The sequence below is a fragment of the Sesamum indicum genome, linkage group LG11, assembly GCF_026168435.1.
Source record: "Sesamum indicum cultivar Baizhima isolate 11 linkage group LG11, ASM2616843v1, whole genome shotgun sequence".
NCBI classification, from domain to species: domain Eukaryota; kingdom Viridiplantae; phylum Streptophyta; class Magnoliopsida; order Lamiales; family Pedaliaceae; genus Sesamum; species Sesamum indicum.
In genome coordinates, this window is record NC_142667.1 from 8,587,952 (window position 1) to 8,608,306 (window position 20,355).

The window sequence follows — 20,355 nt, forward strand, 5'->3', positions numbered from 1 at the left end:
TTACAATCATCTCCCTTAAAGTTTGATATAATTACAAATACTTCATCATTGTTTAAAAAATTATAAATACCCTCTCAATTTTAATGTCTATCTAACAACGACCCGTTCTGTTATGTTTTCATCCAATTTTTGTGACAAACTGACCGAAATATTTTTGGATTATAAATTATAATTTTGCATATATTTTATAATTTTTTAAAATATTCTTATGAACTAATATTGCTCTAAATTATTTATTTCACCTACCTCAATTTTTTTTTAAATATTTTTTTTTATTTTTTAAAAAAATTCAACAAGTGTAAAGTAGTGATGTCTACTTCGCCGTTTAGGGACTACATAATTATCTTTCACTTGGGGGAGATATTTGTAATTTTTCAAATAAACAAGAAATATTTATAATTATACCAAACTTCAGAAAAGAAAATTGTAATTTATCCTAAAAGTAAAATACCAACAAAATTATAACTGTGTATTTGTTTAATGAATATTAAGATCATCGGGCTTATAAGATGTTTTAAAAAATTGAATGAAGTTTACTTTTTTTTTAAGACCTAATTTTTTTAAAAAATCTTATAAGGTCTGAAAAGAAATTGTCAAATTTCTTACCTCTCCTTCAGTAATTTCTTTTCCTTTGTCTTTTACCTCATTCTATTAAGCCAATTCACAACACAACTGAACTCATTTTCATCATAAAAGAAATAGAGCATCCACAAAAATAAAGATTGAAGAACAATGCATAAAAATCTTGTAATGTCAAGATCAATTCAAACCTGATTCAAGCACAACCAAATGAATTAGATAGGTTAAGAATAAAGGCATTGGCTTAGCTTGTTTTACTTCATTCCACTAATTGATTCTTGTTTGCAGTACTCTTCATCCTAAATAATACAACAGCCATCTTCAAGACTCAAACTCCTCTAATGCATCTCCACCTGCGCCACCATGTCCATTCAGCAAGAGCAGGCTTTCGACATAGCAACCGACAAGGAACGAGCCTGCAATAGTCTCTTGATTATAGGCAGCTAACTCAAGCCCCTGTAAGGCCACTAAAGCTTCGCCACTCTTCCAAAATGCAACTACATCTTCTATCCAATCCAACACATCAATCCTAATTCATGAGTTACAGAGAATTCTTGGCTCAGCTTCATTCCACCAACTGATTCTTGTTTGCAGTACTCTTCACCCCACAAGCTTATACATCCTAAACAATACAACAGCCATCTTCAAGACTCAAATCCTCAAATGGATCAACATTTGCTCCACCATGTCCTCTCATCAAGAGCAGGCTTTCCACATAATTATCGACATAGAATGAGCGTGTAGTCCCGTAGATTCCAAGCTCCTTAGTCTGCTTAGTCTCTTGATTATAGGCAGCCAACTCAAGCCCCTGCAAAGCCACCAAAGCTTCACCATTCTTCCAAAATGCAACTACTTTTTCTATCCCATTGAACAAATCAATCCTATATAACTTAGTCCATGACTCTTCCGCACCGTACTCCTTCATCATCCAAACATCACATGACTCATTGCCAGCCTCTCTATAGTATTTGAGCACTCCAAGCGATTCCCCTATCAAGGAAATACACAAGTTCGTCACGGGTTCCCTCGCCAACTCAGTTGGCAACTTCATTTCGTCGAAAACTTCATCACCAACCCGAAATGCCAGAATTGAACTACGGGTACTGTCATCATTGGTAGATTCATAGGCGATCCAATGCACAACCCCGTTCAAGAAAGTTTGGCACCACATGAATTCAAGAACTTGAAGCCTAACGTCAACTCTCCTAACCCTTCGCCACCTCCCTGTCTTAAGGGAAAACACCTCAATCTGCGGGGGAAGAATAAAGCCAAAATCGTCGAGTTTCCTACAGTAAACCAACCTCACAACTTTGTAATCATGAGCAGCAACTCCAAATCCCAACACAAAAATGTGTGGTGCTGTCGGATTAATAGTGGGCTTGGGTAAAATCACATGATTTCTAACAGAAGGGTTCCATAAAATAACGGGCTGCGACGGATTCGCGAAGAAATCATCGGACAAGCACACGAGGCCATCGCAAGAGCCCACTATTCTGAAATACCCAATCTGGGATTTGAAAGGAAACCCGAGTTCTGACGAAGATTTCACAGCAAAAGGTCCGCCTTCAGCGACTTCAAGTAGCGAATAGCGTTCTCGCTTGTCGTGTTTATCGTAACGCCTGGCGAGAAGGGTGTGATTTCTAGTGTTTGAGAGGTGCGAAGAGATGAAGCTGGGGCTTGTTATAAGGGCGTGCCATGACTTGCAGACGGCGGTGAAGCGGATTAAGGATTTGACGGGCAGCCTTAGGAGGATTTCGATCAGGAGCTCCGTGGGGAAGTAGTCCGCCATTGTTTTCCTCTGGGATTAGAGAGAGGAAAACCCTATCAAAGAAGCAATTGATAGTAGACAGTAAACACAAAATGCTCGCCCACCAGTCCAAGAGTAGTCGCAACTGGACCTGATCTCACCCCTTTTAAGGGTTTCTTTTTACCAAATACCGAACCGTTCGGTCGGTAAAATATAATAAAATTCGATCCGGTTTGAATTTTTGTTGAATTAATTAATTTTTTTAAAAGAAGAGTCTTGTAAATCATTTTAGTTTAGTTTTGAAATTTTAAGTTATTAACTTATTACTTAATACTTATTAATCTAAATACTTAATCAGTTTATTTTTCTCATTTGTTAAAAAATTGCAATAATTTTTCAAATTTTGGGAAATAGATTATTAATTATAGTGCAAATATAATTGTATCTTGCATATTGCATTCGGAAATAATTGGTTGATTTAATTTTAAATTTGAAAAATATGTTTGGCATAAATAAAATTCAGTTCCAGAAAATATTAAAGCCTTTTTTAATACATAAAAATTCAACTTTATTTTCTTAGAATGAGGCATAGAATTCAGCAAATAGAGGAAAAATCTATGTAATTGAACCACACTCGATACATATTTCATAACTTATTTTGTATTTGTTGGGATTTCACCTCATAGTGATGAGTCCAAAAAGAAACAACTAAATTCAATTTATTACAATAATTAGAGTTATAACCATAGTAACATCAAAATAAAGTGGAAACATAAAAATCAGAATAAAATCAAAGAGGCTCAGGAAGCCAAGATCAGGGGAAACGAAGCACACAGCTTCATCCCCGACAACCCATCACTGTTTGCACCAAACCCACCAGGGGATGTGACCACAAAGGTCCTATACCAACTATAGTCTGAACCACTCAGGTTCTCACCAAAAAATCGAACCACTCACAAAGAGAGAAGGGGAAGACAATACCCGTGTTTCTTCCTTACCTTTTTCTAATTCTAATCTTTTTTCTTCTTTACAAGCAATATAAATAGAGAAGAAGAATCGAAGATGAGATAGAGGCAGATGGCGATTTGCAAGAAATCGAGGGATGAGAAACGAGGAGACATGAGAGAGAGAAGAGAGAGAGAGAGATCGGCTCACTTGATAAAATGAGGGGGAAGGAGAATAAATTTAGGGTTAGGGCTTTTAAGAAATCCGGTTAGGGACGGGTCGGGTAGGGTCAGGGCTTGGGTTTGGGCCATCAGGTGGTGGGTCGGGCTTCAGAGCCTACCAATAAAAATTGGTCCTGGGTCAAAATCCAACAAATTCCCCCTCGGATCAAGACCCAAAAGGGAATCTAGTCCAAGAATTGATGTGGCAATCATCATCGCGATTTATACCTGCAAAACAAAGATGTTAGCACCACGATTCGAAAGATAATAATGCAATCACTAAGCACAACATAGCACACAATAATTAGCACTAAGCATATATTACATATGCATACAGCAAATAACACTAAATTATTTTTGAACCAAGCAAATAGCGATGCTATAAACCCATGGCCACCAAGGCTAAGTCTAACAGCCACCTAGGCACATTCAGCCACTTAGGCTCGACCACCAACATAGGCTCAACAAGCCACTTAGGCACGAATCATAAAGACATTCAATCATATAAGTTCAACCACAAACAGCCAACAAGGCCAAGTCACAAAGACATACTGACACAAAGGCTAAACCACCACCAATGCAAAGTCATAAAGACTTACATCATCCACGAAGAGACATCCTTAATTGACTAAGCATTAATATTACACACAACAGAATGCACATAGCGATCGTTTGCACAAATCCAAAAATCATTCTTCAATAATAATGTACTTAGCAAAAAATTGCACATAGCATTTACAAAGCGGAAAAAAAAAAATAAGGATTCCCAGGCTAAATCTCAACCAAATACCTGCGACCTTAGGGATTCGGCCAAGTGAAGGATTAGCGGGGGATTAAACCTTGATTTAACAATAAGTTTAACAGTATATAATCAACTAGATTATAACAATATTTCAACAAATGCACTTAGCAGTTTTAAGAATACAAACAGCTGTAAATAAGAGTGCTCGAAGTAGATTTCCCAAACTATTTCGCACAAAGTAGAGATAATAATTTCAGAAAAATTTTCACATCAACCAAATAAATCTAAGAGAATAATACTATACCAGAAATTTTGCACAAAGCAAAAACAGTACTCGAGATAGACTTTAGCATATATCATCATAAATATGCAGATAAAATGTGGCATTTTCAGTTAAATATTTTCAGCAAATATTAACAGAAAAATTATCAATAGTAACAAAAAAGTTGCAGAAAAATAAAAGAGGAGAGGTTTAGAGGTTACCGCCACCGAGGAAAATCAGAACTGTGTGGCTCTGATACCACTGTTGAGATTTCACCCCATAGTGATGAGCCCAAAAGAAACAAGCAAATTCAACTTATTACAATAATCAGAGTTATAACCATAATAACATTAAAATAAAGCGAAAACATAAAAATTAGAATAAAATCAAAGAGGATCAGGGAGCCAAGATCAGGGGGAACGTAGCACACAGTCTCATCGCCGACAACCCACCACTAGTTGCACCAAACCCACTAAGGGATGCGACCATAAAAGTCCCAAACCAACTACAGTTTGAACCACTCAGGTTCTCACCAAAAAATCGAACCACTCACAAAGAGAGAAGGGGAAGACAATACCAGTGTTTCTTCCTTACCTTTTTCTAATTCTAATCCTTTTTCTTCTTCTTTACAAGCAATATAAATAGAGAAGTAGAATTGAAGATGAGAGAGAGGCAGACGACGATTTGCATGGAACCGAGGGAGAAGAGATGAGAAACGAGGAGGCATGAGAGAGAGATCGACTGACTTGATAAAATGAGGGGGAAGGATAAATAAATTTAGGGCTAGGCCTTTTAAGAAATCGGGTTAGGGACGGGTCGGGTAGGGTTTGGGCCATCAGGTGGTGGGTCGGGCTTCAGAGCCTACCAATAAAAATTGGTCTTGGGCCAAAATCCAACAAATTTTCCCTCGGACCAGGACCCAAAAGGGAACCTAGTCCAAGAACTGATCTGGCAATCATCATCGCGATTTATACATGCAAAACAAAGATGTTAGCACTACGATTCGAAAGATAATAATGCAATCACTAAGCACAACATAACACAGAACAATTAGCACTAAGCATATATTACATATGCACACAGCAATTAGCACTAAGCATATATTACATATGCATACAACAAATAACACTAAATTATTTTTGGACCAAGCAAATAGCGACGCTATAAACCCATGGCCACGAAGGCACGAATCATAAAGACATTCAACCACAAAGACTCTCAGCCAACAAGGCCAAGTCACAAAGACATACTGACACAAAGGCTAAACCACCACCAAGGCAAAGTCATAAAGACTTACATCATCCACGAAGGGACATCCTTATGCACTAAGCATTGATATTACACACAACAGAATGCACATAGCGATCGTTTGCACAAAGTCAAAAATTATTCTTCAATAATAATGTACTTAGCAAAAAATTGCACATAGCATTCACAAAAGGGGGCAAAAAAAAAAAAACAAAACAAGGATTTCCAGGTCAAATCTCAACCAGATACCTGCGACCTTAGGGATCCGGCCAAGTGAGGGATTAGCGGGGGATTAAACCTCGATTTAACAATAAGTTTAACAGTGTATAATCAACCATATTATAACAATATTTCAACAAATGCACTTAGCAATTTTAAGAATGCACAAAACTATTAATAAGAGTGCTCGAAGTAGATTTCCCAAACTATTTCGCACAAAGCAGAGATAATAATTTCAGAAAAATTTTCACATCAAGCAAATAAATCTAAGAGAATAATACTAACCAGAAATTTTGCACAAAACAAAAACAGTACTCGAGATAGACTTTAGCATATATCATCATAAATATGCAGATAAAATGTGGCATTTTCAGTTAAATATTTTCAGCAAATATTAACAGAAAAATTATCAATAGTAATGAAAAATTTGCAGAAAAATAAAAGAGGAGAAGTTTAGAGGTTACCGCCACCGAGGAAAATCAAAACCGTGTGGCTCTGATACCACTGTTGAGATTTCACCCCATAGTGATGAACCCAAAAAGAAACAAACAAATTCAACTTATTACAATAATCAGAGTTATAACCATAATAACATTAAAATAAAGCGAAAACATAAAAATCAGAATAAAATCAAAGAGGCTCAGGAAGCCAAGATCAGGGGGAACGAAGCACACAGTCTCATCGACGACAACCCACCACTAGCTGCACCAAACCCACCAAGGGATGCGACCACAAAAGTCCCAAACCAACTACAGTTTGAACCACTCAGGTTCTCACCAAAAAATTCAACCACTCACAAAGAGAGAAGGGGAAGACAATACCAGTGTTTCTTCCTTACCTTTTTCTAATTCTATTCTTTTTTCTTCTTCTTACAAGCAATATAAATAGAGAAGAAGAATTGAAGATGAGAGAGAGGCAGACGGCGATTTGCAAGAAACCGAGAGAGAAGAGATGAGAAACGAGGAGACATGAGAGAGAGATCGGCTGACTTGATAAAATGAGGGGGAAGGAGAAATATATTTGCAGCTAGGGCTTTTAAGAAATCGGGTTAGGAGACGGGTCGGGTAGGGTTTGGGTTTGGGTTTGAGCCATCATGTGGTGGGTTGGGCTTCAGAGCCTACCAATAAAAATTGGTCCTGGGCCAAAATCCAACAGTATTAAATTTATTTAATTTAAATAATATATAATATACATAAAATGAATAATGGATTAGAATTGATAAAATAAGTTAATTTTAAATATACATGAACAAAAAATTGCTGATAGAAAATTAACTTTAAAGAGATTATTGAAAAATAAGTATACTTGAGGATATTTTAGTCCACATACATTTTGCTAACCAATAGTTGTTACTGTAAGGGCAAGATTGGTATGTAGGAATTCAACTAAGGGTTTGTTTGATTGGGGGGAAAAGTGAATGTGTATGAAAAGTGAAAATAAAAATGGATGTATAAGAATAAGTTTTGATGTTGGTTAGCGGAAATAGATGGAGGAGAATATATAGAAAACATCTCCGACGTCCAATTTTGTTTTTATTCAAAATTGAATGGAAAAGTGAACGTATAAGGTCAAAAAGACAAAAAAATATATATTTTATCTTTATTTACTGTATTACCTATATACGTAGTTCTCCTCCAATTTTTTTCTCATTCCCGCTCATAATATCCATACAAATTTTTGAAAAAGGATAACTAAATTACCAACAAAAGTGCTCATATTTGAATTTATTTTTTTTATTTGATGGCATTAGTAGTAATTTTATTTTATTTAAATTGAATAGTTTAGAATAAATGAATAATGCTCATTTGTTAAGAATCTTTTTACTAATAAAAATATTTCTGTTCTTGTATGATTGATAAAAAATACTCTTGTTCTTGTTTCATAATTTTTTTTAACTTTTTTATACTAACTTATTTTTATTTTTTAATACAAACTAAAACATAGTTAATCAGAAAAATTATAAAATTAGTCTTTTTTTCTCAACCTATTTTTCTTTTATCAAACATGGAAAAGTATTTGAGATTCATTCATATTCCAATCATACCAAATAACTTGAAAAAGAAAAAAAAAACTATTATTCTTTCCCTCCCTCTCCTTCTTTCACTTCCCTTCCCGTTTCACTTCTCATTTCCTCTCGCTTGAACCAAACAAATAGTGAGAATAGAATTTAGAAATGGGATAAAAATACGAAAGAAATCACATTTGAATAGCATTATGATGATTGGTATACATAACAAATTAAAAGATAATAGAATTATTATTTCCTTAATTTGATTCTATTCACACAATTTATGATTAGAAAATAACATTAGTAATGGAATTAATGAATTTACTTTTATGTTACATTAGCAACGAATTTCACTTTTTTGCGTTGAATATCGGAATTTTTTCTTGTAGTGGAATGAATTTACTTATTCATATTTTATTGAATACATTGGATGCAAAATATAGATAATATCATTTTGTCAATTTATTTATTTTTATTTGAACAACCAAATGGACTAATCTATTTAATCATAATGGATCTACAATTACTTCTTCAATACTCCGTGAAAGAAATATTTTGAATTAATAAAATTAATTAAATATCAATCTAATATCAATTTTTAATTACCATGCCTATATAATTACTTCTCAATACTATGTACAAGAAGTACTTAAGTTTAATAGCAATTAGAATTAAAAAAACGAATACAAGGGGGAAAAAGAAGAGCGTTTATTTCCAACATATTGAGAATAACTGATACCATATTGGAGGATAGAATGACTTATCCCTTATTTAAGGAAATGAGAATTTCCTTGGGAATAAGTATTCCCAAACTTAAAACATACCAATCATAAATGTACAAACAAAATTAGGAATGTCCCGCTCCATTCTTATATATCAATGATTCCCTAAGTCCCTCTCATTTAATTTATAGTATTAATAATTGAAGCACACTCGATGTATATATATATATATATATATATGATATCCCTAAATTTATTGGTCAAGCATACAAACTAGGCATACTAATCCAACCAACTAACATCCCAACTGGCCCATCAACAGGATGGATAAGGGCCCACCAACAGGACGAATAAAGCCAATCAGCAGAGAAGAAAGACTCACAAGCTTATTTGTTCCTTTACTGAACTGGCAAGTCCAAAAAATAAGCTCATTTCAGCCGGACACGTCATCATATAGTTGGGAAGACACGTCATATAGCTTGTCAACACCTTTGTACATCTCACCCTAAAATATCTCAAAGTGGTTCTAGGTAAACCAGTGATAAACCGGCTGAAAAATCTACAAATAACTAACTCATAGATTTATAGGCAGATTTGGCATGTTTTAGTCCAGATTTGGCAGGTTTCAGAGCAAAACCTGGGGAGTTGTTGGGATAAATCCAGTGGCAATGGGTAGCTACATGAATCACTTTGCACATAGGTCGCACGGGAGATCGCAGGTCGTTGGGGAAAAAAGGCCTTAAGAAGGTCGCCAAGTAATAAGGTCGCAGGTCGCACGTGGCATATTGTGGCTTGATGACGTCTCAAATCGGGCCCCATAAACCCGAATCCGACCCGTATTATCCACCGGACAGGTGTCCAAAGAAGAAAGGGCTGAGTCATTACATGGGCATACCCGGAGTTGACACCTGTCCCCCAGGAGGGTCCCATCTCCGGACGCTTATAAATACCCTAAGTCCATTGAGAGAAGGGACACTGTTCATCTGCACTTATATTTTGGGTCGCTGAATATTCTTTTCGATCTCATCTGACTTAGGCATCGGAGCGTCGTCGGGACGATCCCGATCAGCTTTGTGTTTTATTTCCAGATAACAGGTCCAACTCGGTGACGTGAGTGGTCGTGGTCGTTGATCAAGGTCAAACGTGATCGAGGCGGATCAGTTTAACATAAATAGAATATCAGGATTTTGACTTATTTTGAAAAAGTGATGGCTTTTTGACTAAGTTTTGCCCAGTTTGTCCAAGTATTCCAAGATTCAGTAACTTGCTGTTTATCACCAAGTTTTCCACTAAATAGCTAGGAGTTTGCTGGATATATTTAAGATTAGTGTGTCTTAATGTGTTGACAATCTATGTGATATGTCTAACTAGTTGTATGACAACATGGCGAGTTAATAATGGGTTTGCTCTTGGGCTTGCCAGTTTAGTACAAATGAAAAAAAGGACTTTGTGGACCTTTGTTGCCTACTCATGGACTAGCTGTTTCGATACCAGCTGGATTGGTGTGTAATCTTGGGCCGATACAAATAAAAAAGAGTTACTATAAATTATTATTGTCGCAGTTGAATTTGGTTTATATGGTCTATATAAATATAAAATCAAATTCGATTATTAAAATGCAATCTTTTTTTATTAGTTTAAAGACTAACCCAACCCACCCTTAACCCGATGATTGTAGTTGTTGTTCGGGTGAGACCAATTGATTGAAATGGCCAGACGATTCTGTTGAATACTCCTATTTTCATATTACTCAAGAATATATCCCAAAAAAAAAAAAAAAGATCAAGAAAACAAGCATTTATAGGATTGTTTTTTTTACTACAAAGCATATAAAAAAGTTATTGACACGACAAAACAAATAAATTCTCATTAAAATTTGTGATCACTCATACACTCGGATTTGGCATTTTATTTTGGACGATTATTTTTACACCTAAAACAATTTGTTTAAACCAATCATCTTAATCTTTTGTATAATTATAGAAATCAATCATAACAGAAAAAAAAAAAAATACAGGTAGCTAGTGTGTGTGACGATATTGAAGTTTTTGGAGGTGTACGTATAATTATCCAAAAGATACAAATAGTTTGTTTAAATAAACTATAGGACAGGAAGTATAAATATAATTATCCCGTTTTCTTTTTTCAATTTCTATATAACTATTATAATATTTAAAAATCAAGTATAACTATTATATCTTATGTAGACCCTTCATCTAGAAACTATCCCACTAGTAAAAAAAAAATTATCCAGACAAAGTGGATCCTGAACTGAAAATATCCAAAAGACATGTCTTTTTCATTGATGCCTACCAAACATTTTTTGTTCCTTAAAAAAATACAACATCAAATGATTACATGACAATTAAAAGAATGCCCAACCAAATGAGATAAAAGGAAAATCTGACATTTACAACTCTAAAAAAAAGTCTATATATTCATTTTTTTTGATATTTTTTAATTTCTTGAACCATTTTTTTTAATTTTTATTTTTCTCTCTCTTTTCAACTTGTTTAGTTCTTTCAATTTTTATTTTTTTTCGTCTTTTTCACTCTTTCTTTAATATTTTCTCGTGACTTTCTTTTATTTTTTGATATTTTTTTTACGCAATTAATATATATATAAATATATATATATATATATTTTAAAATGATTACTAGATTTTGAATTTAAAATAAATTATGTGTGTGCATTTAAGTCTGTCACATATACTGATTTTTATACAATTGAAGAAAATTCTTTTGGTATCTTTAATTCTTTTCGTTTGACATTTTTTATTTTTAAATTTTTTTATTAATTTTTATTTTTCTCAATTCTCAACTTACCATAATTTTCTACTTTTCTTTTCTCAATAATTTCTCATAAATTTATTCTATTTTTTAATATTTTCATTTATCCAATTTCTATATATGTTTTAAAGTAATAATTAGTTTTAATATTTCAAAATTAAATACACTAGTACAAATAACGAATCTTGAGATATCTAGACTTCTCACGAGTTTGAGAAAGTGTTTGCAATTGTTTAAAATAAATATTTATAAAATTATTCATAAAGTAAGTTACAATAAATAGTTCAAATTTATAATTTATGTTTTAAAATTGCTTAAATTAATATGATTTAAGCTAAAAGTTATAAACAAGTCCCTACCGACTTCCATAACTTATATTAATAAATTACTAATATTAAGTTATTTTATCAAATATTCCAACTTTAATTTATTTTTCACTTTTATTCCTATATATTCGCAACTCTTACTACGATTTAAATTTCAAGTTATTTTCCTCACAAAAAATAGAAACTATTGTAAATAATTCTTAAAAATATAAATGTGAGCATTTTATGTAGGGGACGTTACATAGTTGGTGGTGTTATAATTATTTGTTAAATAAATATTGGACTTAATTTCTAATTTATTGTGGAGCTAAGGTGATGAAATTAGATAGCTTCGAGGAAAAAAAGAATAGAAAACATTTTATAGTTCTTAGATTTTGTTACCTGAAATAGCCACAAGAAATTTAACACCACCTAACCTTTTATTTAGAGAAAAAGATATTTAAATAACTTATTCTTTTTATTTTATTTAAATGTTAAATGAGTCCACTTCAAATGAGTTTTGGTTGAGTTGAGCTTGAATAATTCACGTACACACATATATATATATATATATATTTAATTTTCAGTTGAGATTGAAAGTTAAATTATATTTAAAAATATTTAATAATGCGTCATGCGATTTGTTTTGGTACCATAAGTTCTATGAGTTTATTTTTTAAAAAAATGCATCTTTAAAGAGAAGAGACCTTAAAACGTATAAATCGCTCAAGCTTAATGTGTTGCAATCTATGTGAACACATGTCATGCATCCCACATCGACTACATGCTGATGTGACTTGTGACTCGATCAATATCCCATTGCGCAAGATATCGTCCGTTTTTGCACCGTTTGTCAGGAAGAGACGTCTTTTTAGGACAAAACAGTGAGGTTCATATAAAATTAGAGTGAAGAATACCTTGAACAATAGGGTACTGATCGAGTCGCAAGCCATATAATTTGGTAAGTCGTTTGCGGAATGAGACCATGTTTCCCTCGCAAACTCCTTGTCCCATACTGATTGCAAACAAGAAGTTTATGAGACTTATAAGCCTCAATACCTTTTCTCCTATCGATGTGTTTTTACGGACAAACCCATGAGGTTTTCTATGAAGATAGAGGGGACAATACCTCACCTAATAGTGTATCGATTGAATAACAAGTCGCATCACATGGCACGTTGCACTAATTTAAATTTAATTTATTATATTATAAATTAAATTTTAAATAATATTTTTCGTTAATGACTTGAATAATTTAATTATTTTTCAACCCTTAACTTGCATCACAGACACGCAGAGAGCACACAGGTGCGCAGCAAATGTGAAAATGGAAAAGAGTTTGACGCAAAATTACAAAAGCATTTGCTCTGCAGACTCTCTCTCTCCTTCTCCCTCTCTCTTCACGTGCCAATCATCGAGTTATCATGTGCCCACTCTCTGTCTTCCCTCTCTCTCAGTGCTCTTAATCATCCTTCCCCACACAAACTGTATTGCTCCAAGTTTCTTCTCTTCCATTGACTAGTAAAGATCAAGTTCTTAGCCTTGTTTCTTGAAACCCATCAAGGTTTTCAGCTGAGATATATTTTTCTTGCATAGAAGCATAAAAACGTTTCACACACACAGATATACACACACTGAGTGAGTGTGAAGTGTGTGAATGTGAGTACAGTCAAGATGGGCTGTTTGCAGTCCAAAACTGCCAATGTCCAGTCCCCTGACCAAGAACCTTCACAGCCCGACTCAAAACCAGATCTGGGTACTCTCCATTCTGACTTCATTTTGTCCTTCTTTATCAGTTTGTATTGATTAGATTTTAAGGCGTTCTTGTGTGTTTGTGTGTGCTTTAACTGATTGTGGTACTTATTTATATGCCTTTTGCCTCTTGCCAATAATCATTGCACTTGTAAAAGGTTGTGCGGCTGTAAGGACAGGAAACATCTGCGATTTTATGTTTATTTTTTGGTGATTTGGGTCTCACTTTTGATTTTTTTTTTTGGGATTTTTCTACACGTGATATCGAGTAATGTGCTAGGTTGGAATGAGAATAATTTTTCAGGCAGGTGCAATCTTTGGGTTATAGATTACAACCATGTCGTATCATTGGAGTTCTTGAACCTTACGTTTGCACTTTTTAAATTTCGCCTTATTGTTTTCCTTGGATGAATTCCTGTTTGGATTGTTTTATGCATATGGGTTTTTGTTAGTGCTTTTTTCTTTTTTTCGTTTCCAGTATGAACTTTTGATTGATCCCCTTTTTATGGGTTTTCGACTTTGATGACCTTTTTTTTTCTTTAGGCAGAGAGAAAAGGAAAAACTGCATATTTGAGGTAGAAAATAGCGTCAAATTGGAATCTTGCTACATAAAAAATAAGTATTTTGTGATCTATAAACAGACATAGTTTATGCTAATAAAGTATTGCCTTCCGTTCCCCACTTGCTATGACTTCAGTGTTTGCATTTTCTTTCTCTAATTTTTTCAAATGACGATTGGGTGCTTATGCAGCAAATGGGGACCAAGTGGATCAAGATCAAGTGCCTGCATTTAAGGAATTTGGACTTGCAGAGTTACGTGCTGCAACAAATGGTTTTAGTAGCGACCTGATAGTTTCAGAGAGTGGAGAGAAAGCTCCTAATGTTGTGTATAGAGGTAAGCTTCGAAGTAATAGGCTTGTCGCCATTAAGCGCTTCTCGAAGCAGTCATGGCCGGATCCCCAGCAGTTTGTGGTGAGTTTCCTTTTCGATATGATGATTCAATTCTCTGCTGGATCACATTAGCTTACTTTTGACTGAAAACATAATGAAGATGGACTAAAAGGCTTTTCTATGTTTTGACTTGGACTGAATTTGTGTTTTTAAAAGTCATCTGTCACCTTTTCAGTTTCTATATTCTTGACAGTAATATTGTAAGAGTTGACTGCTTTGATTTTCTTTTATTTTTTAATTGCATATAGACATATGTGTTTTAGTGATTCCATATTGTTAGGGAATCATTCAAATATCTTTAATTTTATCAACTTTTTCATAGATTCTGATCCTATACAAATTTTCAGTTTGTGTTTCCTTATTCTAATAAGTTAGTAATTTATTATTCATTTATCTAATAATGTTAGAGATGGAGTTGAAGATTTACATCTTTCTAAAGATATAGTGGGGTTCTGTGTTACCAATTTGAAATTCGTATTACTTACATCTCCAGTTATTATATTATGTCTGGTCTTTGTATTTATCAAGAAAGTTGTATTTAGTTTTAAAAATTATGCTTCTTGTCTATGTTCTTGATGAAATACCTTTTGCAGGCAGAAGCTGCTGGAGTTGGCAAGGTTAGACATAAGAGATTGGTGAACTTAATCGGCTGTTGTGCTGAAGGAGATGAACGCCTATTAGTTGCTGAATACATGCCCAATGATACACTGTCAAAGCATCTCTTTCATTGTATGGCTATTTCTTTTTCATGTGACTAATGCTTCTGAACCCGAATGAATTACTGTCTTATTTTTCCACTGAAAATAACTTTAACATATGATATTGATTTCGAACTTGCTTACTCAATTTCTGGTCTCTACAGAAAGGAGAAAACATTTAAAGCCATAAACAATCATAAGAAAGTCTGTGTCCACCTGTTTGTGATGTTTTTCCTGTCTTTTTGTCCTTTGTTATAGGGGATAAGCAGCCTCTGCCATGGGAAATGCGTGTGAGAGTTGCACACCACATAGCACAAGCTCTTGATCACTGCAACACTGAAAACCGGAAAATCTATCATGATTTGAATGCCTACAGAGTCCTTTTTGATGAGGTACTACTATAAACTTAAGTTGCTTGAGAGAACTTTAATGGTTCAGACAACTTATCCACTTTTTTTTCTGCTCTGAATCTCGATGTTGATTGGTGATTATAATCACTGGTGTGTCGACCAAGCCTAACTTTAATCACTCAATCGTACTCATGATGCAGCCCAATCACAATTGTGGCAGCTATTCTTTCTAAATAGGTTGTAGGTTTTGTGGAAGTGGAGGAAACAAGAAACATACATATACTAGAGAAAATGCGACTGGTTACTACTCACTCGTATTGTCAAATGACAATTTATATGGTTATTTTAAACATCAATCAAGTTACACCTTTGCTAAGGCTTTACTTGTCGAGGGAACCATATGGAGATGCTTTCGACAGAGCTGGGGCGGAAATCTTGATCCAGCTCTATATATCTCTTTGCTTGAGATGGACCGATTGCCGAGTTTTTGTGGAAACTAAAGTATCATTTATGCATTTTTATACTGGAACATAATCATTCTAGCTTAATTTTTGAAAATGGCGTACTGTCGAATCCTTTCGGCACAATTGAGATCAGAATCTAATGCTAGAATTAGTTAAACTTGAATTTTTCCCCGTTCTCCCCCCCACCCCCCGCCCTCTTTGGTACCTGTATCAGGGTCGTGCCTGTCAATAAAATATTATTGTCAACCAGAATTGTTATTGTGGTATTGAATGGATATGGTCTATATTTTCCAGGATGGTGACCCTAGGTTATCTAGTTTTGGTTTGATGAAGAACAGTAGGGATGGGAAGAGTTATAGCACCAATTTGGCGTACACTCCCCCTGAGTTTTTGCGAACAGGTATATTCATGCAACCCATGCTGCTCTGCTGCATTATTTATCACTGAAATCTGCTTGAGTTCTCTGCAAATGTGGGAATGCTTTATATGTGTCATTCAGCTGTGTTGTAGAAGTCCAAGAAACTAAATTTGCAAGTACTATTTTATTCCCGGTGTTCAACTATCTGTTTTTATCATATAACGCACCTGGAAAAGCATGTCTTTATGTGATGGTTAAGTGAGAGGGTCTCTCAGCCAATATTAGATGGTTTTTAAATGTATTTGATTTCTCGTTCAGTAGTCTTTCTTCTATTTCATTGCAGTTGCTTTTGTGAATAAAACAGGCCAAGTTTGTTAAATTACCACAAGTTTGGTAATAATGAGTCAATGACACAATTCTTTTTTTCTTTTTCATATTTTCAGGTAGGGTCATTCCAGAGAGCGTGATATACAGTTATGGAACTGTTCTTCTGGACCTTCTGAGCGGAAAGCACATCCCGCCTAGTCATGTATAGTGCATTTCTACTACTCATTTTGTTTGTTAGCTTATAAGCATTTTAGCATCTGGACTCATCTTTGCAATTACTCCCAGAATATTGGTGAACATTAGAGTTGGCAATGCGGAGGGTCTCAGGTGGATTGGAGACACCCTGCTTCATTTTGAGAAAACCCGGTTCCGGACCTGCCTCGGATAAAAACCTGCTCCACCTCCCCCTCAAAACCCGCCCCGCCCCTCCCTGATTAATTGTTTAAAATTATTTTGTTAAAATTCTAGAGTGATAAATATTTTCTTAAATCAAATTACATGACATTAATCATATGTACCATAAAAAAGTTAGGAGTGTTTATACTTGCTGATGAATTAATTCATGTGATTTTTTTTGTAATTCTGGTTTTAAATCTAATTATCATAATTACTAAATATTTATTACACCGTGTGTGAATGATAAACAAGTACATTTTTAATTTTTCAAATACAAATATCATTCATATGTAATTTCAAAGCATAGTTTTCAAATAAATAAAGTGGGTGAACAAAAATACTCACAACTCAAACTTCCAAAATCTAGAAAATAAATTAATTATTAATAACAACCATGTTTAGGTGGTCTAGGTCTGGGGTGGGTCTGCGATAAAACCCGGGACCTGCCCTAGACCCTGGGGGATTCATAAAATTTAATATCAATTTCGCTCAAAGACCCATTTAATTGGACCCAGACCCACTCCATTTTGGGCGGGTCGGGGACGGGTGGTTTACTGGTTTACAGGGACCCCGGACCCATTATCATGCATACTAAACATATTTCCTGTGTATTTATATGCCATAAACACTTGATTTTGCCAACCTGCTTCTTATGAGATGTTCGAAACAACTTATAGACTTCCAAATTGATTTAGTTCTGTTGCTCAAAATTGCGCCACTCGACACACCTTATGTTTCTTTAATATAAGGTGTACGTTGGCCTCATTAGCTAATGATGTTATGCGCATTTTGCTTTAATTGTTTCTATAAAATTGATGTATCTGCTATTCCAGGCCTTGGATTTAATACGGGGAAAGAATGTTTTATTGCTGATGGATTCATCTCTGGAAGGACAATATGCTAATGAAGATGCTACTGCATTGGTTGAACTTGCATCAAAGTGCCTCCAGTATGAGGCAAGGGATCGGCCTGATGTCAAGTTTCTTCTTACGGGAGTAGCACCCCTTCAGAAGCAGAAAGAGGTTATGTTTCAACTTTCATTTGGTTGCATGCTGCACAAGCCCCCCCACACACCCAATTTCAGGCAATCGATCCGTATCCTAACATGATATTATCCTTTTACTCGTCTAGGTTGCATCACATGTGCTTATGGGTCTGACAAAAACGCCTGTGGTCCTACCCACTTTGCTTTCTCCTCTTGGAAAGGCTTGCGCAAGGATGGATCTTACTGCAGTACATGACATTTTACTGAAAACGGGCTATAAAGATGAAGAGGGTGCAGAGAATGAGGTGACCTGATTTGCCCAAATTACTTTGATTTTAAGTATTGCAAGTAGTTCAATTTATAACTCTCTAAATAGGCGTGCTGTTCGGCCTAAAGTAGGATTTCTGGCTTCTCTTGTACAAAACATGGTTTTGAAGCTTTGCTGTGTCTATTTATAACGCGTAAAAGAAAATTTTGTGTTAAATTTTATTCATGTTTTAATTGGTGAAGCTTTCATTCCAAGAATGGACACAACAAGTTCAAGATATGCTAAACACGAAGAAATTTGGAGATATTGCATTCAGGGACAAAGATTTCAAGAGCGCAATCGACTACTACTCCAAGGTACATGCTTTATGATAAGGTCTCTTTACGTGCAATTTCTCATAGGCTTCATGTTTTATGGTCACAACATGCTAAAGTTTTCGGCTTTGAAGTTTGTTTCTAACTTGACCCTCGAGTGCAGCTAGTATCAATGATGTCTGTTCCATCCGGCACGGTATTCGTGAGACGGGCTCTCTCCTATCTGATGATAGGCCAACCAGAACTAGCACTCAGAGACGCAATGCAGGCTCAGGTTTGTTTGCCTGAGTGGCCGACGGCTTTCTACATGCAGGCCCTCGCCCTTTCTAAGCTTGGAATGGAGACAGACGCTCAAGACATGCTCAACGATGGGGCCTCGTTCGAAGCCAAGAAGCAAAACAGTTGGCGCAACTAAGTTATACGGTTGAAGAACGGTTAGGAATCCGGTTGTCTTGTCGACTGTCGGAATTAGATTCTAGTTTATGACGTTTGATGAGGCGAGAGTAACTTATGGTGTGATCTTACTTTCTCTGTTCTAGTTTAAATAGCTTCATATACACAGAAAAAAAATGTATAAAGGCTTTGCAGGTCAGTTTCTGAGTTGGCTGTTGCTTGTCAAATGCAATGTGCATCAAGGTATGTAATCTGGTGAATTATTAATGATCCTAAATGGATTTGGTTCATTGCACAACATCTACTGCATCTTCAACCCCCTACTGGAGCGGGTGGTTTCTGCACAATCCAACAGTTTTGAATGGACTGATTAAATTATAACCATTGGATTATAAAATGGTTTTACTCGTATAATCCTATAGTTTTGGATGAACTATTATTGGTCGTCCATCTATTAATGATCCAATGGCGTTGGGTAAATTGATTCCATCTATTTAATATTATGTTAGGGATAATTATATTTATATCTCCCCGATTTGTAGTAATTTTGTACAAATTATTATCTTTTTTGTATAATTACATAAATTATGCCAATAACAGAAAATAGGGATGGTTTGTGCAATGATGTTGGTCTTTTTTGGAGTGCATGTATAATTTTTTAAAAAATAGTTCTAGTGTTTGTTTTTATTGTGAAAAAAATATTGATACCGTTGCTTAAGTATTGTTTTTAATATTAAATAAAAGTCAGATATAAAGAAATGAAGTTCTAATAATAATAATAAAAACTATTTTAGTAGTTTTAATTCCTCCAAACTACTTAGATATAATTTTAGAATGAATAATATTTTGATTAACTAAAATCAAATGATGATATCTACATTTCTATTATATATAAAGGGATAATTACACTCTTTTTCTTTGAGATTTAGTGTAATGTAACCTTATATGATTTGGAAAATTATATATAACACTCCTGAGGATTGCTTCTGTATGACAAATAAGTCCGTTTGTTAATCAAAATTTATCAAATTTGCTAATATTAATAAAAAATAGAAAAAAATATATTTAACATCAATTGACTTATTACTGACTTATTGTAGGTTAAATAAATCTTTTTAAAATTAAATTACCCTTATACGTTTTCACGCATTAATGCATATGAGAAGGTATATTTTTATTGTTATAACGGTAATTTACTCCAAAAAAATTATTTGACCTGCAATAAGTCATAGTAAGTCAATCAAGAGTAAATATCAGTTTTCATTAAGTTGTTTTGTAAATATCAACAAAAGTCGGTAAATTTTAACCAATT

General features: G+C 34.5%; 2 protein-coding genes across 2 annotated transcripts; one reads left to right on the top strand and one right to left on the bottom strand.

Moving 5' to 3' along the window:
• Positions 1–716: 716 nt before the first annotated feature.
• On the bottom strand, positions 717–2,459 carry LOC105173428 (F-box protein CPR1). The gene has a single exon (XM_011095158.3). The coding sequence runs from the start codon at positions 2,366–2,368 to the stop codon at positions 1,202–1,204; it is 1,167 nt and encodes a 388-aa protein (XP_011093460.1). The 5' UTR covers positions 2,369–2,459; the 3' UTR covers positions 717–1,201.
• Positions 2,460–13,142: 10,683 nt separating this feature from the next.
• On the top strand, positions 13,143–19,341 carry LOC105173429 (serine/threonine-protein kinase BSK2). Its single transcript, XM_011095159.3, has 10 exons — positions 13,143–13,543; positions 14,291–14,511; positions 15,084–15,219; positions 15,447–15,580; positions 16,297–16,402; positions 16,804–16,889; positions 17,917–18,105; positions 18,215–18,373; positions 18,579–18,692; positions 18,814–19,341. The coding sequence occupies exons 1-10, from the start codon at positions 13,462–13,464 to the stop codon at positions 19,063–19,065; spliced, it is 1,479 nt and encodes a 492-aa protein (XP_011093461.1). The 5' UTR covers positions 13,143–13,461; the 3' UTR covers positions 19,066–19,341.
• The last annotated feature ends 1,014 nt before the right edge of the window (positions 19,342–20,355 follow it).